The 18,876-nt window shown below is 34.5% G+C and overlaps 3 protein-coding genes across 5 annotated transcripts in view; 1 reads left to right on the forward strand and 2 right to left on the reverse strand.

Moving 5' to 3' along the window:
* The window catches only part of LOC101735515 (glutamine-dependent NAD(+) synthetase), a 30,210-nt gene extending 17,552 nt beyond the window's left edge, over positions 1-12,658 (reverse strand). For both annotated transcript variants that reach the window (XM_004927763.5, XM_062671865.1), the window contains exon 1: positions 12,431-12,658. The gene's annotated coding sequence lies outside the window, so the exon portion shown is untranslated. The remainder of the gene's footprint in view (positions 1-12,430) is intronic.
* Positions 3,224-12,262, forward strand: LOC101743833 (cytosolic carboxypeptidase 2). Of its 2 annotated transcripts, none has more exons than XM_038014786.2 (17): positions 3,224-3,607; positions 3,937-4,112; positions 4,278-4,430; positions 5,611-5,843; positions 5,932-6,078; positions 6,146-6,404; positions 6,777-6,941; positions 7,023-7,138; positions 7,201-7,360; positions 8,117-8,436; positions 8,686-8,812; positions 8,883-8,960; positions 9,044-9,223; positions 9,359-9,507; positions 10,908-11,084; positions 11,160-11,351; positions 11,927-12,262. In XM_038014786.2, the coding sequence occupies exons 1-17, from the start codon at positions 3,400-3,402 to the stop codon at positions 12,240-12,242; spliced, it is 3,156 nt and encodes a 1,051-aa protein (XP_037870714.1). In that variant the 5' UTR covers positions 3,224-3,399; the 3' UTR covers positions 12,243-12,262. The 2 variants fall into 2 exon arrangements, with proteins under 2 accessions (XP_037870714.1, XP_037870715.1); XM_038014787.2 differs by having other exon boundaries at positions 3,260-3,607; positions 11,178-11,351.
* An 872-nt stretch (positions 12,659-13,530) lies between the features above and the next one.
* On the reverse strand, positions 13,531-17,377 carry LOC105841903 (uncharacterized). Its single transcript, XM_062671869.1, has 6 exons — positions 16,873-17,377; positions 16,703-16,803; positions 16,092-16,203; positions 15,934-16,020; positions 14,611-14,709; positions 13,531-13,943 (listed from the first exon to the last, which is right to left on the reverse strand). The coding sequence occupies exons 3-6, from the start codon at positions 16,098-16,100 to the stop codon at positions 13,632-13,634; spliced, it is 507 nt and encodes a 168-aa protein (XP_062527853.1). The 5' UTR covers positions 16,101-16,203; positions 16,703-16,803; positions 16,873-17,377; the 3' UTR covers positions 13,531-13,631.
* Between the last annotated feature and the right edge of the window lie 1,499 nt (positions 17,378-18,876).

Below are 18,876 nucleotides of genomic sequence, written 5' to 3' on the forward strand. Positions count from 1 at the left end.
ACTGTACTACATATTTCCTCAGTTAACATAAAATTTGTGGCTGAGACGCGATTTCAGGATCGAGCCATTACCTTTTCGGTGTACATGAGCGAAAGTGGCTATTTAATAATTTAAGCAACTAAAAGGCATTTTATACTCGGCTATCGTACAAAGATGTCCATGAAAAATTTCTTCTTAAAATGCAAACTTTACTTTAGGAAAATTAGTTTAAAGCTTTTTTTCTTATTTTGATAGCGTGCATACAAAATAATCAAAGCAATTACTGTTTGATACGAAATGAACGAAGCGAACGATCAAATTTTCCCCAGAAAAAGTATAGGAATCGCTCACCAGTTTTGTGTTTTGTTAAGTTTTTTTAGTATGCAAATTGAAATCGATCCCACTACAGAGTTACCATGGTTACCTTACTTCTTTACATTCATATCGTTTTGAATGGATTACACATCAAGATTTACAGTAGGAACGCGCTTACTGTAGCCATACGTGTGTGCAATATGTATTTAGATGCTTTTAAAATTGTAAGGCTAGATTCATAAAGTACATTCAACATTTAAATACTAATTAACTGACACTTGAATCTACAAATTGACCAACAAAATTAGAACCGAACCAAAAGCGACGCGGCCTGAAATACCTTCGATTTACACGTGTTAAGCGATGCACAAACCCTGTAGAAACCTACAATTTTTTTTTAGAAAATACACACTACGTGTTTACGAACAACTCCCACGAATATGGATGAACGTCGTGTACTCTAAATTTGCGTAATATACCATCGACTGGAGACAGAGTGTATTGTATTATAAGCCTACACTGGCTCCACCACTATTTATTTTTTGTTTGGTTGGGTGGACGAGCTCACAGCCCACCTGGTGTTAAGTGGTTACTGAAGCCCATAGACAACTAAATGCGCCACCCACCTTGAGATATAGCTTCTAAGGTCTCAAGTATAGTTACAACGGCTGCTCCACCTTTCAAGCCGAAACGCATTACTGCTTCACGGCAGAAATTGGCAGGGTGATGGTACCTACCCGTGCGGACTCACTCTGCTTATTTCTACAGCGAAGTAGTCATGGGTACCGGTCTAGACAGCCGTTATGTAATTTAATAGAGACACCATTTCTTATGACATATGGCGGCAATCACATTTTGAAATAACATACACCAGACAATCTGTCCGTTCACTCATGTAAGCGGTAGAAAATTAAAAAGGTCACTCCGACTTTACATTTTCTGTTTTATAAAATATGTGTATATCTATACTCACTCGCTTCGCTGGGCATTAAAAATGAATATTATTATTTCTCAGCCCCACAAAGATTCTCATCATTAACGCCCCCGCAACTAGTGTAGGAATTCCAACACTGATATAAATATTAGCCTATCCATTAAGTACATGTATTTTCTACATGAATACCAAGTTTCAAGTCAATCAGATGCATGGTTCAGTAGCTATAACGGAACATCCGTAAAAATAGACTGTAGATTTATATTATTATATTAGTATAGATACACTTACTTTTATACTTCTAACCTAAACCAAGTATTTAACAACGTTTTTGCGTCACGTCTAAGAAATTATCAAAGTTTGCGACCCTGATTGAGGCCAATCGCGAAGTTTTCACACGAACAGGGAAACTCTTTACACGGAAGTGCAACCACCTTTTGTGTTGTTGGAAACAGAACAAGTTAACATCTTATTTGTTTTTTACATTTTTACATCTCATTACGTAACTAGTATAAAGCCCTACAAAACCAGATTTACTTTAGGAGCAACTGAATCTGCTTTTAACTAAAATGTATGGGTATGCATACCTAATATTATTACAATGATTGTATTTGACAAACTTAATTTTATAAGTTTTCTTTTTACTTTTCTGTTTCTTGTTTTTACCCTACGTTATCTATCTATGCAATTTGCAAGGCAGTCCATTTAACACGTGAAACGTCATGACAGACACCATAATAATATGTTGGACAGCGTACTTTCTCCGCATGCATGAACCAATATTTCTCACTCAAAAATAACGGATTACTTTTTTTATTGCCTTTGTAGGCAGACGAGCATACGGCCCACCTGATGGTAAGTAGTCACCGTCGCTCATGGACGTCTGCAATGCCAGGGACAGAGCCGAGCCGACGCCTACCATTAATTACTCTAGCTCTCTAACCCACACGCCGGAACACAGCTAGACTATTTGGCAGCGGACTCTAGTTGGAGGGTGGTCGCCAGCCAGTCGGACTAGGTCCTATCACCGATTGTGTTTTCGGATCCCGTTTAGCACCGCCCAGGGGTCACTTGTAGGGAATCGCGGGTTAAGCCTACGGAAGCGGGAAGCATCAACCCCCAAAACTTACGGGAACAGCGATGTTCCATGATATTCAAAAATGTCTAATAGCAGACACCGGCATCCGATGCGACCGACTGGCCTAAACAAAGTTTCTGACGTTGAACGCGTTAGAAATTTTCACAACATAGCATGATATTTTTTTAAAGTTCTGTAAACATATTTATATTACCTTAACCAAGTTCAGTCTTACAAATACTCTCTACTTGTAATTTCACATAGTTATAGAAGCACATAATAAATAAACTAACTCTCGGCCGTTGCAGAACTTCGCATGTGATATATGTAGTTAAATGTTGCGAAGTAGGCGTTGCCCCGTTAACACCAACGTGTACACTCAAAGACTAGTCCACAAATCCTGCAGTCAGGGATTGGTCGGTAGCTAATATTCACTTCTGAATTTAAAACAAAAACAAAGAAGTTTGAACAATAATAAAATGAATTAACTGTATCTACAATTTACAAACTATGTACGAGGAATCCATTGATGCCTTCCGCTTTGAAAATAAGAACAATAAAAAAGAAAACTCAAGGGGTAAGTAAACGAAAGGAAATTTATGTATAATTATTGTTTTGAAACTAAATTGTTACAGATAATGTAAAATATTTGAAATTAGAAAAAATGGTTAAAAGATACCTACCGCAAATGTCGTTCAAGTTTCACAGATCATATTTATCTAATCAACTGTATCATTTGTCTAATCAATTGTACATTACCTACCATAATTTCCACGAGTACATATACATATTCGATGACGTCACCAATCGCCTAATAAATCCTTACACGATCAGGGCATGACATTACTAGGGCAATCCGGACAAATCGTCTTTCATCCAATAACCGAAAGCCTTTATTTTTTGAAACCCTCAGTTGTATTCGAATCGTCGCGGCACACGCTTGCTTTCTAACCCCAATATATTTCATATCAGCCGTTCTTATCGAGATAAGTGTAGTAGTCATGGTGATAATACGCATATCAATTCCATTAGAATCAAAACAAAAGACAACGTTCTATCCACTATAGCAGTTTTAGTTTTGAAATTTACTAAAATGTTATGGTGGAAACAACTTGAATGTACGCGAGAAAACGTAATGATGATTGAAATGGAAGAGCAAAGAAAAAGAGAGTATACAGATAATACAACAGTAACAATCGATTTACCACCTATTAATCCAATTTTACAGGATAATTACTTAGTAACAAATTTAGAACACGTGAAAACACTGCAAGCCTCTTTATTCCCCATATGTAGTAAAGGTAAATTAGCACATACGAAAAACCTTCAGTAATTATTGAAAAAGTTTAGAAAAGTATTTAAGAAAAATAGAAAAAATTTACCCACCTACCCAAATTATATACCAAATGAAAATAAATAAATAAAATAACACTGATTTCATAAGTAGGTAATTGCTTTAGTAAATTCATTTAATTTTGAAGTGCATTTTTAATGATGGTACGTATCTATATAAAATTGACTTTCAGTATTACTTGCTTGAATTTCGGAATTTCGAGTCTTTTTGACGCACAAAAGGAAAGGAAATCAATTTTAGACTAAATGTTACTATCATAGCGATGTGTTTTTTCAGGGAACTTTATATCAAATTTTCTAAAAAACAATATAAAAAGCAACCAGTTAGAGATAGACACAGATGAAAACACGTTTAGGACTATAGCCAAATTGAAAGAACCCCGTGATCTTTTTGCACTACCCAAGGAACTTGACTGTCCACAACAAGCACCGCGATGGCCTTCAGAGTGTCAGGTAACGTAAAGTGGGCGGAACTCAAGTCAATTTACATAATGTTATTATGAGCTCTATATCTTGCAGCTATCAATTCCGTAAAAACATAATTTATTAGGAAAATGCTCTATGTGACTACCAATGTGATTGAAAGGAATATATCTACGTCGTTTTTATTACAAATAGGTTGTCGAAGAAAGAATTCATCACATAACATGGAGTCCAGCTACACCGGAACCGTACTATTCGCCATCAGGCAAAGAACTGAACCCTCAACCGGTTGGCGAGGAAGCGGGGACAGTAACATTTCAGTATTACCCCATGAGTGCCGTAAATTATGTAAGTTACTACATTATTCTAAAGCAATAGAAAAACTTTGTCTTAGGTAGCTATCCTTTGATATCACTGCATAGTATAAAACAAAGTCGCTTTCTCTGTTCCTATATATTATGTATGTCCCTATGTATGCTTAAATCTGTCAAACTACGCAACGGATTTTGATGCGGTTTTTTTAATAGATAGAGTGATTGAAGAGGAAGGTTTATATGTATAATAACATCCATTAAATAGTGGAGAAATCAATGATAAATTACAGTTTCCGAAGCGAAGCGAGGGTGGGTTGCTAGTTATGAATAAACCAAGACTTTGAATAGCACCCTCCATCTCTTCCCGTCGGTGACATTAGAAGGTGACCGACCGAGGAATTCGCCGAACAATGGGTTGAGGCATTTCTTTTAATTTTTATCACGATACTGTCATCCCCAACTGACATTTAATAGTTCGAAGGATAGACATCGGTTATGAAATACAATCCAGACTGTCTTCAAGTGGCGGCGTTCACGTTGTAGCATCTCTAGGTTCAAGTAACCACATAAAACCGGGTAGGCAATGAAATCGTTTACCCGTCTACAACGGTAAAAAATTAACTAGGGTTTTTTCCGTAATAATAATTTGCTCCCAATTGTGTAAGATGAAAACATAAAAAAAAACGTTACCTACTCACGAATCTACTTGGAGATTGGTACCATACTTTCAAGAAAGTAAAACTTTTGTAATTTGAAATTTTAAGAGCTCCATTTAAATCAACTAGTGGACCAGACCCGGTAGTCGAAATTCGACTATAATTAAATGAAATTTTATGATTGTACACTATTATGATTCTATTGTCATAGACTACTAAGCTTCTTTAATCAAATATTAATAAAGACAACAATATTTAATCTATTCTCAATTTGACCACATACTATATGCAATGAGAAAAGTTTGACAATAAACAAATAGTATGCATGCGTGTGTGTGTCAAATACATGGTAGTGTGTGTAATGTTTTCTTTATTGATTTAATGTATCTTTTATGCATTATTTTAAAGAAATATTAGCATTATGCACTTCTTCTCTATATTGTCTATAAGTGTGGAAAATTTCATATACCTCCGTCCGCGCAATTTTCGTAAAAAGGGATACAAAGTTTTTGCTTCACGTATTAATATATAAATAACTATTTAAATTTATTATTACAGTTCAGTAGGTCGACTGTAGGAGGATCACGACTGTATCTATCAGCTTGTGCAAGTGCTGGCGGAGACGACGAATTAAAGTTCGAATCACGGTTCGAAAGTGGAAACCTAGCGAAGGCGATAAGAATTACCAATGCATATTATGAACTTCATCTCCGCACAGACCTTTACACAAATAGACACATGCAATGGTTCTACTTTAGAGTTACAAATACAAAAAAGCAAACAATGTACAGGTACCTTCGAATTCAGATATTTTATATAAAGCACTATCCAAAAAAAATTTTTTCGTTCTCATGAAAATGCATAACCTTCATATTTCAGATTTTCCATTGTAAATCTGTCAAAGGCAGAAAGTTTATACAACGAGGGCATGCGACCTTTACTATATTCGACCAAGGACGCTCAACTGCATTCTATTGGTTGGAGAAGATGCGGCGATAACATCGCTTATTTTAAAAATGATCCACAGTGAGTTTCTACATTATGAACTTTTGTATTCCAATAAAAAATTGCCAACAATATTGTTATATTTCAGAAACGAAGAAGAGGAACAATTCCCGAGCTACACGCTCACTTTTAATTTAGAGTTCCCTCATACTGATGACGCTGTCTATATAGCACACTGCTATCCCTACACATATTCAGATTTACAAGAATATCTATCAAGACTGCAGTCTCATCCAGTGAAATCAACTTTTACAAAACTAAGACTTCTTTGTAGGACATTGGCTGGAAATAATGTATATTACCTTACAATAACCTCACCTCCGAATTCAAATGAAATCGAACAAAAGGTAACAAGAAATTTAATTGTTTTACTCCGAGATAACTAATTAACACGTTCACTGCCATGTAGGTCCCCGGTGCCCTACGCGGCGCACGGAAGTAATTATATCGATTTCTTTTACTACGCGTCTCGATTGCCCAACTTTGCCTACTTTTGTTTTTAATGTATGTTTTAGTTTTTTAGGTCTCTTAGAAATAGATTAATTTTCAGTAACTTCGAATTTATCTTTCCGATAGTCTACTAGATATTCCGGCGTCTTAGTAAGAAGATCGAATAGAAAAATCGACATAATTACTTCAGTGTGCCACGTAGGGCACCAGTGACCTTCATGGCAGTCAACGTGTTAAATTATGTGTTACCTACTCATATGATTTCACAGAAAAAAAAGGCTGTTGTTATCACAGCAAGGGTACATCCAGGAGAAACTCCTTCATCTTGGATGATGAAAGGCTTTATGGATTATTTAACTGGAGACTCGAATCAAGCTCGAGAGTTGCGAGAGAAATTTATTTTCAAATTAGTACCTATGTTAAATCCGGATGGAGTAAGTGATGAAATAGTTTTAACAAAGGACATGCAATGCCAATATGTTAAGTTGTGAATTACATTTTCACTATTGTCACAGGTTATTGTTGGAAACAACCGCTGTTCATTAACCGGAAAGGACCTAAATAGACAATATAGAACAGTAATAAGGGAAACATATCCACCGGTATGGCATACGAAAGTAATGATACGAAGGTGCGTATTATAAATGTTAGTGTAACAGTGAAAATAAATATGTGACAAGGATTTTAACACAGATTACAGGAGGAATGTGGTGTTGCGATGTATGTGGACCTCCATGCACACTCCAGAAAACACAATATTTTCATTTATGGATGTGAAAGTAGAAAAAATACTGACAAACGATTGCAAGAACAAGTATTTCCATTAATGTTGCACAAGAATGCTGCAGATAAGGTATGCATTTCAATAATTTATTACTTTTTTTTATAGCTTAGATAGTTGCACGAGCTAACGGCCCACCTGATGTTAAGTGGTAACCGGAGCCCATAGACATCTACAACGTAAATGTCCCCACCCACCTCGAGACATAGTTGTAAGGTCTGGCAAGGTAAGGTGGTAAGGGTGGGGCAGCCGTTGTACTGTTAAAATGGTTAACAGTACAACGGCTGCCCCACCCTTCAAAATGGAGACGCATTACTGCTTCACGGCAGAATTAAGGAGGGTGGTGGTACCTACCCGTGCGGACTCACAAGACGTCCTACCACGAGTAATTACGCAAATTTCATTACAAAAATTGGTACCCGCCTGCGGGATTCGAGCACCGGTGCATCGCTCGACACGAATACACCGGGCATCTTATCCTTTAGGCTACGATGACTACAACCTTTTTTTCACTACGACTTTTTACTATCGTCATCAACATGAGCCCACAATGGTCTTCTGGACATAGACTGGACTAGCTAACACCACTAAGTCCGGTCTTCGGCTCTTCTTATCGACTTCTTGTCGGCCACCCTTCATCGATTTACCTGGCCAGCGGGCGTCCACATTATATTTGCGGGTGAGCAGTCTCTACTCAAGAAGCAGTCTGCTCCAGCGATCTACAGCAAATACGTATATTCAGCCCTCTGACACTATAGCTAGCATACATTTTTTACCATTTAGTGCTAATGTATATTTGAATAAAATAGACATTATTTCCACTTTTAGTTTTCTTTTGAGAATTGTAAGTTCAGAATACAACGAAGTAAGGAAGGCACTGGCAGAGTCGTTATTTGGATGTTGGGTGTAGCAAATAGTTACACGATGGAAGCATCATTTGGAGGCTCCGAATTAGGAAGCAGAATGTCTACGCATTTTTCCGTACAAGACTATGAGAGCCTTGGTAGAATGTTTTGTGAAACCTTGCTCGATTTTTATGATGAAGATCCTAGTAAAGAACGCTTACGAAATAAGATCGTTACAAGACTTTTAAAGGAAGGATCCAACGCCGACGAACCCACAAATATAGATCTGTCTGATTATTCCAGGTACAACCATTAGAGTTACTAAGCAGTTTCATTTACAAAGATCTTTCAATATTAAAAAAACATTAGTTGCAAACTGGTCAAGTTAAAAAAACGCATATTCTGGTGTAGATACCGAAAATCTACTTTCTGGACTGTCTATATAGTTGTAGACATAGTCAAAACTGCTTGCATGCTTATTTTCAACAAAAACTTAATAAAGACTCGTGAAAACTGAAATTTTATTTTTAACGCATGCTTGGTATTTGACAGTGATGAAGGAGACACATCAAGCAGCAGTACGGACAGAGGAGTAATGAGAGAAAAAGTTAATTCTACGCAGACCGCACCTCCGCCTTCTCCAATAATTTTTCCCGATATCAATGTCAATACTGAGGAGGTTAAAATCTGTAATAAAAATATATTGTTTACCTTTATTTACATACATATCCACGTATTATTCTTTACAGAAACATAAAAAGCTGCGTCCTAAATTGGAAAAGTCAAAAAGGATTGAAAAAAAAAAGACTAAAAGAGAAACTTTACAGGTTTGTTATTTTTGCCACAAAAGTACCTTATGTGGATTAAACATTAATGATGAGCAATATATTTAAAATCTTTCCATTTTAAGGTCTCTAGAGCTACTATTGATTTGACTTCAGATGCAATAACAGATGGTTCATCAGATGTTGAATCATGCGATGAACACCATAGCCCAGTTAGGGGAGTGAAGAAATTTGTCCAAATTACAAAACCAAAACCAAGAAGAAAAAAGAAAATGCCACCAGAACTGAAAATAATACCTGCGCCGGTAACTTTCGTTTTAAATACTAATTGTGGTCATGACAGTTTACTACATCAGTATCCTTGGCCAGTGTTAACTATCAGATCGACAGTGAGCTTAACTGCAATCTTCTGTTATTTAAAAGCTTTCTGTTATCTTTAGACTAGTGATTCCCCTTATCACTCTGATCAAGAACGAAAACTATCAAAATGTCAAAGACCTAGAAGTGTATCAATGTTCAATGAATCAATGGAAAAACCAAAGCTTCAACCAGCATCTTGGCATCAATTTAGGTGTTTACCACCAGCAAAGTAAGTATGATTATTTATTAATTAGGTATAATATAAAAATTGGGTGCTTTGAAACCAGTGGCCCTGGCATTCGTGTGCTTGATGCACTTATTTGGTAGGACTTTGTACTCCTTATGGTAGGCAACATGGCTTTCCCCTTTGCTTACATTAATGAGAGACGGTAACTAAGTATACACAATCCGGTGGAACATTAACTGGGCTGGCTACAAGACCAATAAAAAAACTCCAATTACAATATAGTTTCTAGATGCATGTTTTAAAAGCAATCTATAGTATTTGAAATTCACATCATGCTTAATATGTTTATGTTTTTTTTTGTTTTCGTGTATATTGTTTTCAGCACAACTTTGATAGTGTGCTCTCCTGTTTTAGTAGTACTTACTCAAGCCTTGTATTTTTGTATTAATAAAATGCAAGTACATATGTGTATCGGTATTATTTAAGAGAATATACAATGGCACACACTTGTTATTTAATGGACAATTAAAGAAAGTGTGTTTGAGTGTGTTTTCATCAAATCAAACTCTTCAAATTCTGCAAAGCCGCAAAGATATGCGGAAGTAATAATATTAAGTTTAAATAAATGAACTAGGGAACAAATGGGATCTAAACATATTCCAACTAAGCCAAGGGATTGACTCATGTTGACTTAAGTTTTGGATATTTTTATTTATAAAATTTCATTTCCTACCTCCACTTAGAGAACAAATTTTCAGTAGAATAGTTCATTAATACTACATATTATACATACTATAAATGACAAAAGATGGAGAATTGGGGAGTTAGAATTTACTGTGGCTTTTTTTTAAGTAACATTGTGGCTTGGGATCCATAAAATCACCAAAGTTACATTTTCTTGAGAGACATATAAATCGTCGTGGCCTAAAGGATAAGACGTCCGGTGCATTCGTAGCGATGCAACGGTGTTCGAATCCCGCAGGCGGGTACCAATTTTTCTAATGAAATACGTACTTAACAATTGTTCACGATTGACTTCCACGGTGAAGGAATAACAGGAATAAAATCGTGTAATAAAAATCAAACCCGCAAAATTATAATTTGAGTAATTACTGGTGGTAGGACCTCTTGTGAGTCCGCACGGGTAGGTACCACCACCCCGCCTATTTCTGCCGTTCGAGCAGTAATGCGTTTCGGTTTGAAGGGTGGGGCAGCCGTTGTAACTATACTGAGACCTTAGAACTTCTATGTCAAGGTGTGTGGCGCATTTACGCTGTAGATGTCTGGGTTCCAGTAACCACTTAACACCAGGTGGACTGTGAGCTCGTCCACACATCTCTGGAATAAAATAAAAAAACACATGACTTTTTTTTTTAAAAAGTTCATTTAATTGTGAACTATAAATATAATTTATTTTGACTAATACAAATATTGTTTTAAAGATGCCTTTCTGACATAAGAAACCGAAACAGCCAGTCATCGGCACTTCATGTTAAGTTGAATACGCTAAAGAGAAATATTTGGAGTGGTGTGCAAGCGGAAGAAAAGGGCCCTTTATCGTGGGGTATATCTAGTTTTGCTATGAATTCATACTTCACTGATAGTGAAGCTTTATTGAGGTAACATTCATATTATAATTATACGACTATATAAGTAATCTTTTTCAATTTATAATATTACCTGTTTCACTGGAGGAATGCTTTCGTAAACAGATCCTGCTCAAAAAAACTTGAAGAGCTTGAAGGCGAACAAAAGAAAAACAAGGAGGAAAAAAAGAAAAAGAAACCAAAAACTAAAAAGTTATTATTGAAAGTGCCAAATTCTGTTAGTGATACTTTAGAAACAATTGACAACAAACATAAAAAAAAGTGGAAAAAGAAAGCTAAGTCAGTTTGATTTATAATTATTTATATATTTATAGTGTACTACAAGCTTTTCTATGATTAAAATATGATAAAATATTAAACATCATGTATGTAACAAATTCATAGGATTGATTTAATTTCATTTTTTTATAAAGAATTTGCAACCTACAAGCTTCCTTTTAAAGTGTCTTGTACAATAATTTTTATAGAATATTTATTTGAATGTATACAATGTTGATTGTTTTTATATGGCCCTATAGGGGCCATTGAGCTCACAGCTGATTTTAAGTAATACTATAAAAAGAGTTACGCCTTGTTGACAAACCTTTTGCTTATTAACAAGGCCATAGACATCAGAATATACCCAAAGCCAAATCCCACATTTTGTAGTGATTGGCATGGGACATATTTTGAGCCTATCATTTAGCTACCACAACAATGCCTATTTTTACCATTAAGCAAATCATGAGAAATTACTTATAGCGTAAAGCCTCCTTTTTTAAGATTTTCCTGTTTGAATTCACATTGTGATTATTGTAGCTAGCTACCCACTGCACCCCTAAAAATTAAGAAATTTGAAGACTCTTCTTTTTCAGATTGAAACACTCAAAATCAGAAACATCAAACTATATTAACAATACAAGTTTCACTGAAATACCTCGGAACACACAATCATTACTGAAAAATCAGAATGGATGTAAGCAAGCAAAAATGGCATTTCGTAAAGGAGCAATCATTACAACAGCTGTACAAACAAAAAAGGTTATTCCTAAGGGAAACACCTTATTGGTTTCCGATAACACAGATAGTGATGACTCAGTCCAGTCTATACCGAAGACAGTGAAGAAATTAAAGTGTAAAACTAAATTTTCTAAAAATGTATCTGATATTAAATCCAATAAAAACTATTAAACAATATATTTTATATTCAATTTGTATAAATTTTAATGAATTAAAGTTATCTTAGTTTTAATAAATTTAAAAAAAAAGGACGCCCTTGTGATAAGACTTTATGGTGATTTCAGTGATACTATTTAATTCAAACACATATTGAAGGTCACTTTGAGGATTCTTTGCTTACTTAATGAATTAAAACTTGCCTGAAATTAATATGATCCTGCACGCAATCTTTTTTCTGTACTTTACTGTGTCGTCGGGTTTATTTATGTTGATACTAATTACAGTACATATCTCTGCATATTTTTTTATCTACTTTCTATATTTTCCTCAATAATACACTATGTTTATTAAGACTGCATTGACTGCAAATGCAATTACAATGTTATTAAACTATTTCCGTTTCTTTTTTTCCTCAATGACAGTTCAAATTTGATAGTTGTAGTGTTGTAACGAAATAAGTAATGATATATATATATATATATATATATATATATATATATATATATATATATATATATATATATATATCGATCGCATACATTTATTATGTTTTGAACAAAGACAAAATACAAAAAAATATTCAAATATATTTTCTCAAGCTAGGAACACTCAATGGCCTACCGCCATTTTATGTTTGTTTTAATTTGCCACTCGCAAGAAGACAGTTGTGCTGTATAGTCACTAGGTACCTACATTTCTATTCGCTGAGTTTTTTTACATTATCCATACGTTACGTTGTGTATTTTGTGTTCAGTGTACAGGAACTTATAATAAATGGGAGAGCTCATCGAGTGACAGTGACGATTCATCAGATTTTGATTGCAGTAAATAAATAAAGAATAAACATAACATAAATACATGTTGTAATGAAATGTAATATCAGTCAATAAATTTGTACAAAATTATCCGGTAATACACAGTTTAGTTTCTTACACTTTGTAAAAAAATATCGGGTCTGTTATCGTGTTACGTTTATCGATAGCTCCATCCCTATCAGTTTCTCCAACTCTGTTAAGATCTTGTACGTGCGTAAGCGTCACATTTTTATTAATTATTATTACCTAAGTATGGTATTTATAGTATTTTGCAATTATCTGGGGTTTTCTGAACGAAAGTTTTCTTCCTATCTGACTCGAGCTCGCGTACAAAAGTACGTATTTTCACTAAGTTATAATTATTTTTTCTGTGTATATTCAGATAAAAAACAAAAACAACGGGTGATTACTTAAACCGACGTATTTTTCTTAATACAAAGATTTTTTTTAATTATTTATGTTCGTAATAAGTTATTTGACCAGTGTATTTTTCTAAAATGTAACTTAATTTTATTGTTCTAATGGTTTGGCTATGTTAATTAATTGTAATATAACTCATTTCCATATGATTAATGATTCAATAAATTTAACAAACGTTTGTTAGCCAATTTGTTTGAGTGAGGTTATTAGAAATGGCACAAAAGGCATTGGTAACTGGAGTTTGCGTTGGAAAAGCTAGTATCCTTAATTCACCACTTGCCGAAAACTGCAAAGCATTACTTAATCTAACACCAGCGGTTGAATATCCTGGTACTTGAGGATCACCAGTAATCGGATTAAAGGAACCGCATCTAGTTTTCGCTAAAATACACGAAGTGACATTCGTGTAAAAACGAACATTGTCGGAATCTAAGGATAAATTGACTCCTGTTCTTGCTTCCCTAGTGCATTGAGTTATCTGAAAAAAAAACGGATATATTAGTATAACAAATAAATAAGGTATGCAAGCTAAAAAGGTACTAAATTAAAATAAGGTAGTAGCTTAAGAGGCTATTCCAGCTACGCCCAGACGGGTCGGTGAGCTCACGGGCTTAACCTGAGTGAATTTGCTAACAATAACCCTAGTAAGAGCAGTGCTTCGTAGAATCTACCTCCGGATCGGAAACGCGACGCGCTGAGAATATCCGGCGAGAAACTCAGTAGGTCGTCGCTTTATCTAAGGATAGATTAATATAGTCTTTGATTAAAATCAAATACCTACTAAAATTAAAGTAAGCAACAGCAAGAATGTCTCATCTGGAGAAACCGGCGATAAAGATTTGCACATCAAACTTTAGATAGAGCCAATTTTAATTATTTAATTTCATAGATACCGTAAAGCATTATTTCTGCCGCACATTATCTGTGTGATGTTTATCAGTCGTTGTTCAAGTGCGGTAAAGTGTAGTCGCCAGTTACCGTTTCATGCTAATATTTCACGAAGCCGAAATTAACATTTTGTCTCTTTCCAAAGGTCGATAAGCAATATTTATCTCTGAGAACTTGCTTTGAATTAGTACATGAAGCTACATTATTAGACTGGGCATCTATACTATTGTAGAACAATAGAATTAAAAAGTAATTACCAAATTAACTGAGTTAATTCTTCGAAGACATCTCACGAAATCACAGTATCCCATATAGCAACCAGATGGTTTCACATTTAAAGCTGACGTGGACAGGACCTAAAAATAACCTTTTCTATACTCATAGTCAATTTATTCCAAGCTTTTAATAAAAACTGACAGACAGTATGAAATTTGTTAATAATAATTATAAAATATATGAGTATAATATATAATAATATTTGAAATTTTTAAATAGGTAATAATTATAAATTCAGGAGTTGGTATATAATAAATACAGCCCGAAGGCGGGATTTTTGAAAATGTAAACGTTATAAAGTACCTAGATATTAATATAGAGGGTGTGTGTCTTGTAATAGTTCTTTAACCCAAAAAGGTATTTTGTACTATCCAATGCTAGGCAACCATACCCAGTCTGAACCCAGGACGGCCATAGCCTAGGCAATCGTAACTTTTACTACATGAAAACGAATCCTCGACCTCTGCTCAAGAACCCTGCCTTCGAGAACATCTACAATACACTCTGTATATTCTGTAAAGGGCCGATAAAGTTGGCATGAAGAAGTCATCATGACGATACAACATCAGAGATTTAAATTTAAAAATCTATAGGTTTGAGTAGTTTTATGGTCGCGGGCTCTAACTAATAATCAAGGTAGTGTGAAATGGTCTTTCGGAATTTTTTCATCGGATCTTTCCCATCTTAAATTGTATTTAATTTATATCTGTGTTTAAGGATATTTCTGAAATTAGAATACACTGAATTTTCTTTTTTTTTCGATTGAAATACGAAAAAAAAAACGATTGTGCTTACGAGCTTAATGAGAAACCCCCGTGTATTAAGTTTTTATATAAATTAAATGAAGATAATGTTGAAAAGGGGACAATTTTTACAAATAATTTATGTAAAATTAGTTATTTTCTACTATACTATTCAACCTATTCATAGAATTAAACGCATTTGTATGTATGTATTCCTCAAAAATTGAATTTCACTTTTTATCCTATATGACTTATGACAGCTATCGTACCGCGTCCAGCTTTAATATATTTTCCGGGGTTCAAATTTTAATATTAATTGTGGGCAGGTATGCTGTTGTCAAAAAGTGCTATAAAATTGCGCTAGAACGTTCTTATACTTTTTAGTATTGGCGCCTCTAACTGCCCCTCGTCTAGGGAGACTGTATCTCTCGCTCTACCCAAAGGCCCCACCGCTGCATACGTAGCTATATTCAAATCAAGTCAAAAGCTACGAATACATCAGATACTAAATGGAAGTCGAGGTTTACTGTAGAAAACATAATACCATCAGTAATGGCATACCATTAGGGATGTTGCGCAACTAGAGTATGAGGTATTCGTAAAATACTGAGTGGCGCAAGTACTTAAAGCTGTCAGTTGTTGCGGTCCCTGAAATAAAACAGTTTATTACATTATATGCAATCATATTAAATTTATTTCATCGTCTTACTTCATCTTACTTCCTGCATTGATGTAACCCTTGAGAAACATGCTATACATGCATCTCGTAGGGTTACATTTGTGGCCTGTGCTGTACTACAAACAATGCTAAGTAAATTTTGCAATTGAGGGCTGAAACAAAACAAAAGAATACATCTCGTATTAGAAACACTTCACACTTTCTGTTGTTTTAAGGAAAGTAGGGTACGAAATGATCCCTTGCAGTACCTAGTCAGAAACTACTACAGAGACAGATAGAATAAAGTCATAATTATCACTATTATCTAGATAAAAGTGATAATTTATGATTGATTGACATTTTGAATAATGAATAAAAATGCTAAATAGAAAAGGAAACTTTTGTGAAATCTCTCTCGTGGTTGAGTAGTAAGTAAATTGTTTGCAAATAATATTATTTTTTACAAGAACTCTTCAAATTTTGTTCCCAAGAACAGTATTAACTTCGTTTTGAATTGAATTAACAGTCTCCAAAGCCCATTCGCAGCTGGCAACTGATATTTCCTTTCTAACTTTCCGCACGCTTATCGGTTTACTTTTTAAATTTTATACTTATATTTACCTACACTTTAATTTTATCAGTATAATATGAAATTTATGCCTTATTGATTACCCGTTCGCAGGGCAGAGCGCCGCAAGTTTTTGAGTTTTCCATTGTAGTATCTTGTTCTTCACGTCACTTAAGTCAAAAACTCCGTTAGTAGCTACGCCGATCTAAGAAAATAAAACTTAAAAAGAGAGTTAAATAATTTGCAAATTAAGGGAGAAAATATTTCAGCTAACCTCGTTAAGGTTCGGAAACTTCTCGTTCTTCCATTGCAAAATACTTTTTTGAAGCTCATTAAAATCAATAAATGTGCCATAATTCCCAATCTAAAGGGATAATATCAACCAATTAATATTTGATAGAACATATAAGTTAATTTTAATTGAGTTAAATTATAAGCAGGATCTGTCGTACATATAGTTCAAATAACTTACAAAAAATAAAATAAAAACAGTGCATTTAAATTTAAACATTTTTGCACATTAGCCGTAGGTATGTAGCTGCTCAATGAATTCTAAATGTTAACTGATAAAAAATTTAGGTATTTGTTAAATTGAAATAATGACAAATGTGTATGCATTTACACAACGAATAATAATTGCTCAATTATTGCAGATCCTTTGTAATGTGTAAATACTTCGCACATCCTCTTCTATTATGTGAGCATTTTTGTAGTGAAAGTTTTTATTTCTATTGTCATCAAGTGCAGACAATACCAAGGTTTACCTTATCATAAGTAGATACTGCGCCACACAGCTCTCAGTTCTCGGGAACACCAAGATTATGTAGGCTTAATGAAAGCTCTCGGAGTAAAAAAAATTTGATGGTCTCCTTAATTGAGCGGTTAGTGTTCCTAATAAATACCAGAACGTTTGTTGCTGTGACGAAAGATTTTAATTAAGTACAGTTAAGGTAAAATGGTAATGGTAAGGTTAAGGTAAGGTAAAATCCTTAATATATTTGGACATATCATTCGTAATGAAAGGTCATTGGAACGTTTAGTGGTTCAAGGAAGAATAGACGGTCAACGCTCTCGCGGCCGATCACCCACAAGGTGGACAGACTTGGTTGAGTTGTCTACGAAGTGCTCCCTTACTGAGTGTACACGTACCGCCACAAATAGAGAAAGATGGAGAAGTCTCTCAAAAGCCGCAACCAAATATTAAGACTTACGTAACCACGACCACTCCGCCAGGAGTGAACGACTGAGAAGAAGAAGAAGGTAAAATGGTAAATGTAACCAATATCGTTTTTATTGAAGTGAAACTTCCTTATCGGCGTTGGAAAAAAATTTACCGTCACATTTTTCGGTTACGCGTCACATTTTTCCGTTACGCGCCATCTTTTTTGTATTCATGTCTATGATAATAAAATCCTTTTGTTTAAACTTTATCTAATTTAACTTTTTTGTATTCATGTCTATGATAATAAAATCCTTTTGTTTAAACTTTATCTAATTTAACTTTATTTAACCAATTTCTAGAAAGTTGCATGTAGATCATTTTTCGAAAAATAAGGCCATAAAGAAGTTTCACTTCTTACGTGTGTACACTAGTACACGCACACATTTTTTATATTATAGGTATTAATGTTCACTACTTCGTAATCTCCGGTTGCTCATTGATACAGCATCGCCGATGCTGCATCGGCATCATCATAATTTATCGTTGTGAAACAGTTTATTTCCCGCTGGCTAAGCATTACGTAAACGATTTACAGCTCATTTACTTTGTAGTAAATTCCAATTTAGTATATAGGATGTGTCATATGAATCATCATTTACTAAAATAACTGATTTCTGTTTATGACCTCCGAATACCGTATGTTCTGGAATTTTCTGAAATCTATAACGACTCAAATAACATGTAGATTGACAAATGTCTATGGGCTCCAGTAACCACTTAACAACAGGTGGGCTCTGAGCTCGTCCAAACCATCTAAGCAATAAAAAATGTGTGCGTGTACTAGTGTACACACGTAAGAAGTGAAACTTCTTTATGGCCTTATTTTTCGAAAAATGATCTACATGCAACTTTCTAGAAATTGGTTAAATAAAGTTAAATTAGATAAAGTTTAAACAAAAGGATTTTATTATCATAGACATGAATACAAAAAAGTTAAATTAGATAAAGTTTAAACAAAAGGATTTTATTATCATAGACATGAATACAAAAAAGATGGCGCGTAACGGAAAAATGTGACGCGTAACCGAAAAATGTGACGGTAAATTTTTTTCCAAC

The sequence above is a fragment of the Bombyx mori genome, chromosome 13 (assembly GCF_030269925.1).
Source record: "Bombyx mori chromosome 13, ASM3026992v2".
NCBI classification, from domain to species: domain Eukaryota; kingdom Metazoa; phylum Arthropoda; class Insecta; order Lepidoptera; family Bombycidae; genus Bombyx; species Bombyx mori.

What these genes read in the sequence shown, in the direction of transcription:
- LOC101743833 (XM_038014786.2), top strand. Translation starts at nt 3,400, where the DNA reads ATGTTATGGTGGAAACAACTTGAATGTACGCGAGAAAACGTAATGATG. An exon ending in CTAAAAGAGAAACTTTACAG is followed by an intron (nt 8,961 to 9,043) that starts GTTTGTTATTTT and finishes TTCCATTTTAAG; the next exon opens with GTCTCTAGAGCTACTATTGA. An exon ending in GATAGTGAAGCTTTATTGAG is followed by an intron (nt 11,085 to 11,159) that starts GTAACATTCATA and finishes GTTTCACTGGAG; the next exon opens with GAATGCTTTCGTAAACAGAT.
- LOC105841903 (XM_062671869.1), bottom strand. An exon ending in GTTGCGCAACATCCCTAATG is followed by an intron (nt 14,710 to 15,933) that starts GTATGCCATTAC and finishes GGTTATTTTTAG; the next exon opens with GTCCTGTCCACGTCAGCTTT. An exon ending in GAATTAACTCAGTTAATTTG is followed by an intron (nt 13,944 to 14,610) that starts GTAATTACTTTT and finishes TTTTTTTTTCAG; the next exon opens with ATAACTCAATGCACTAGGGA.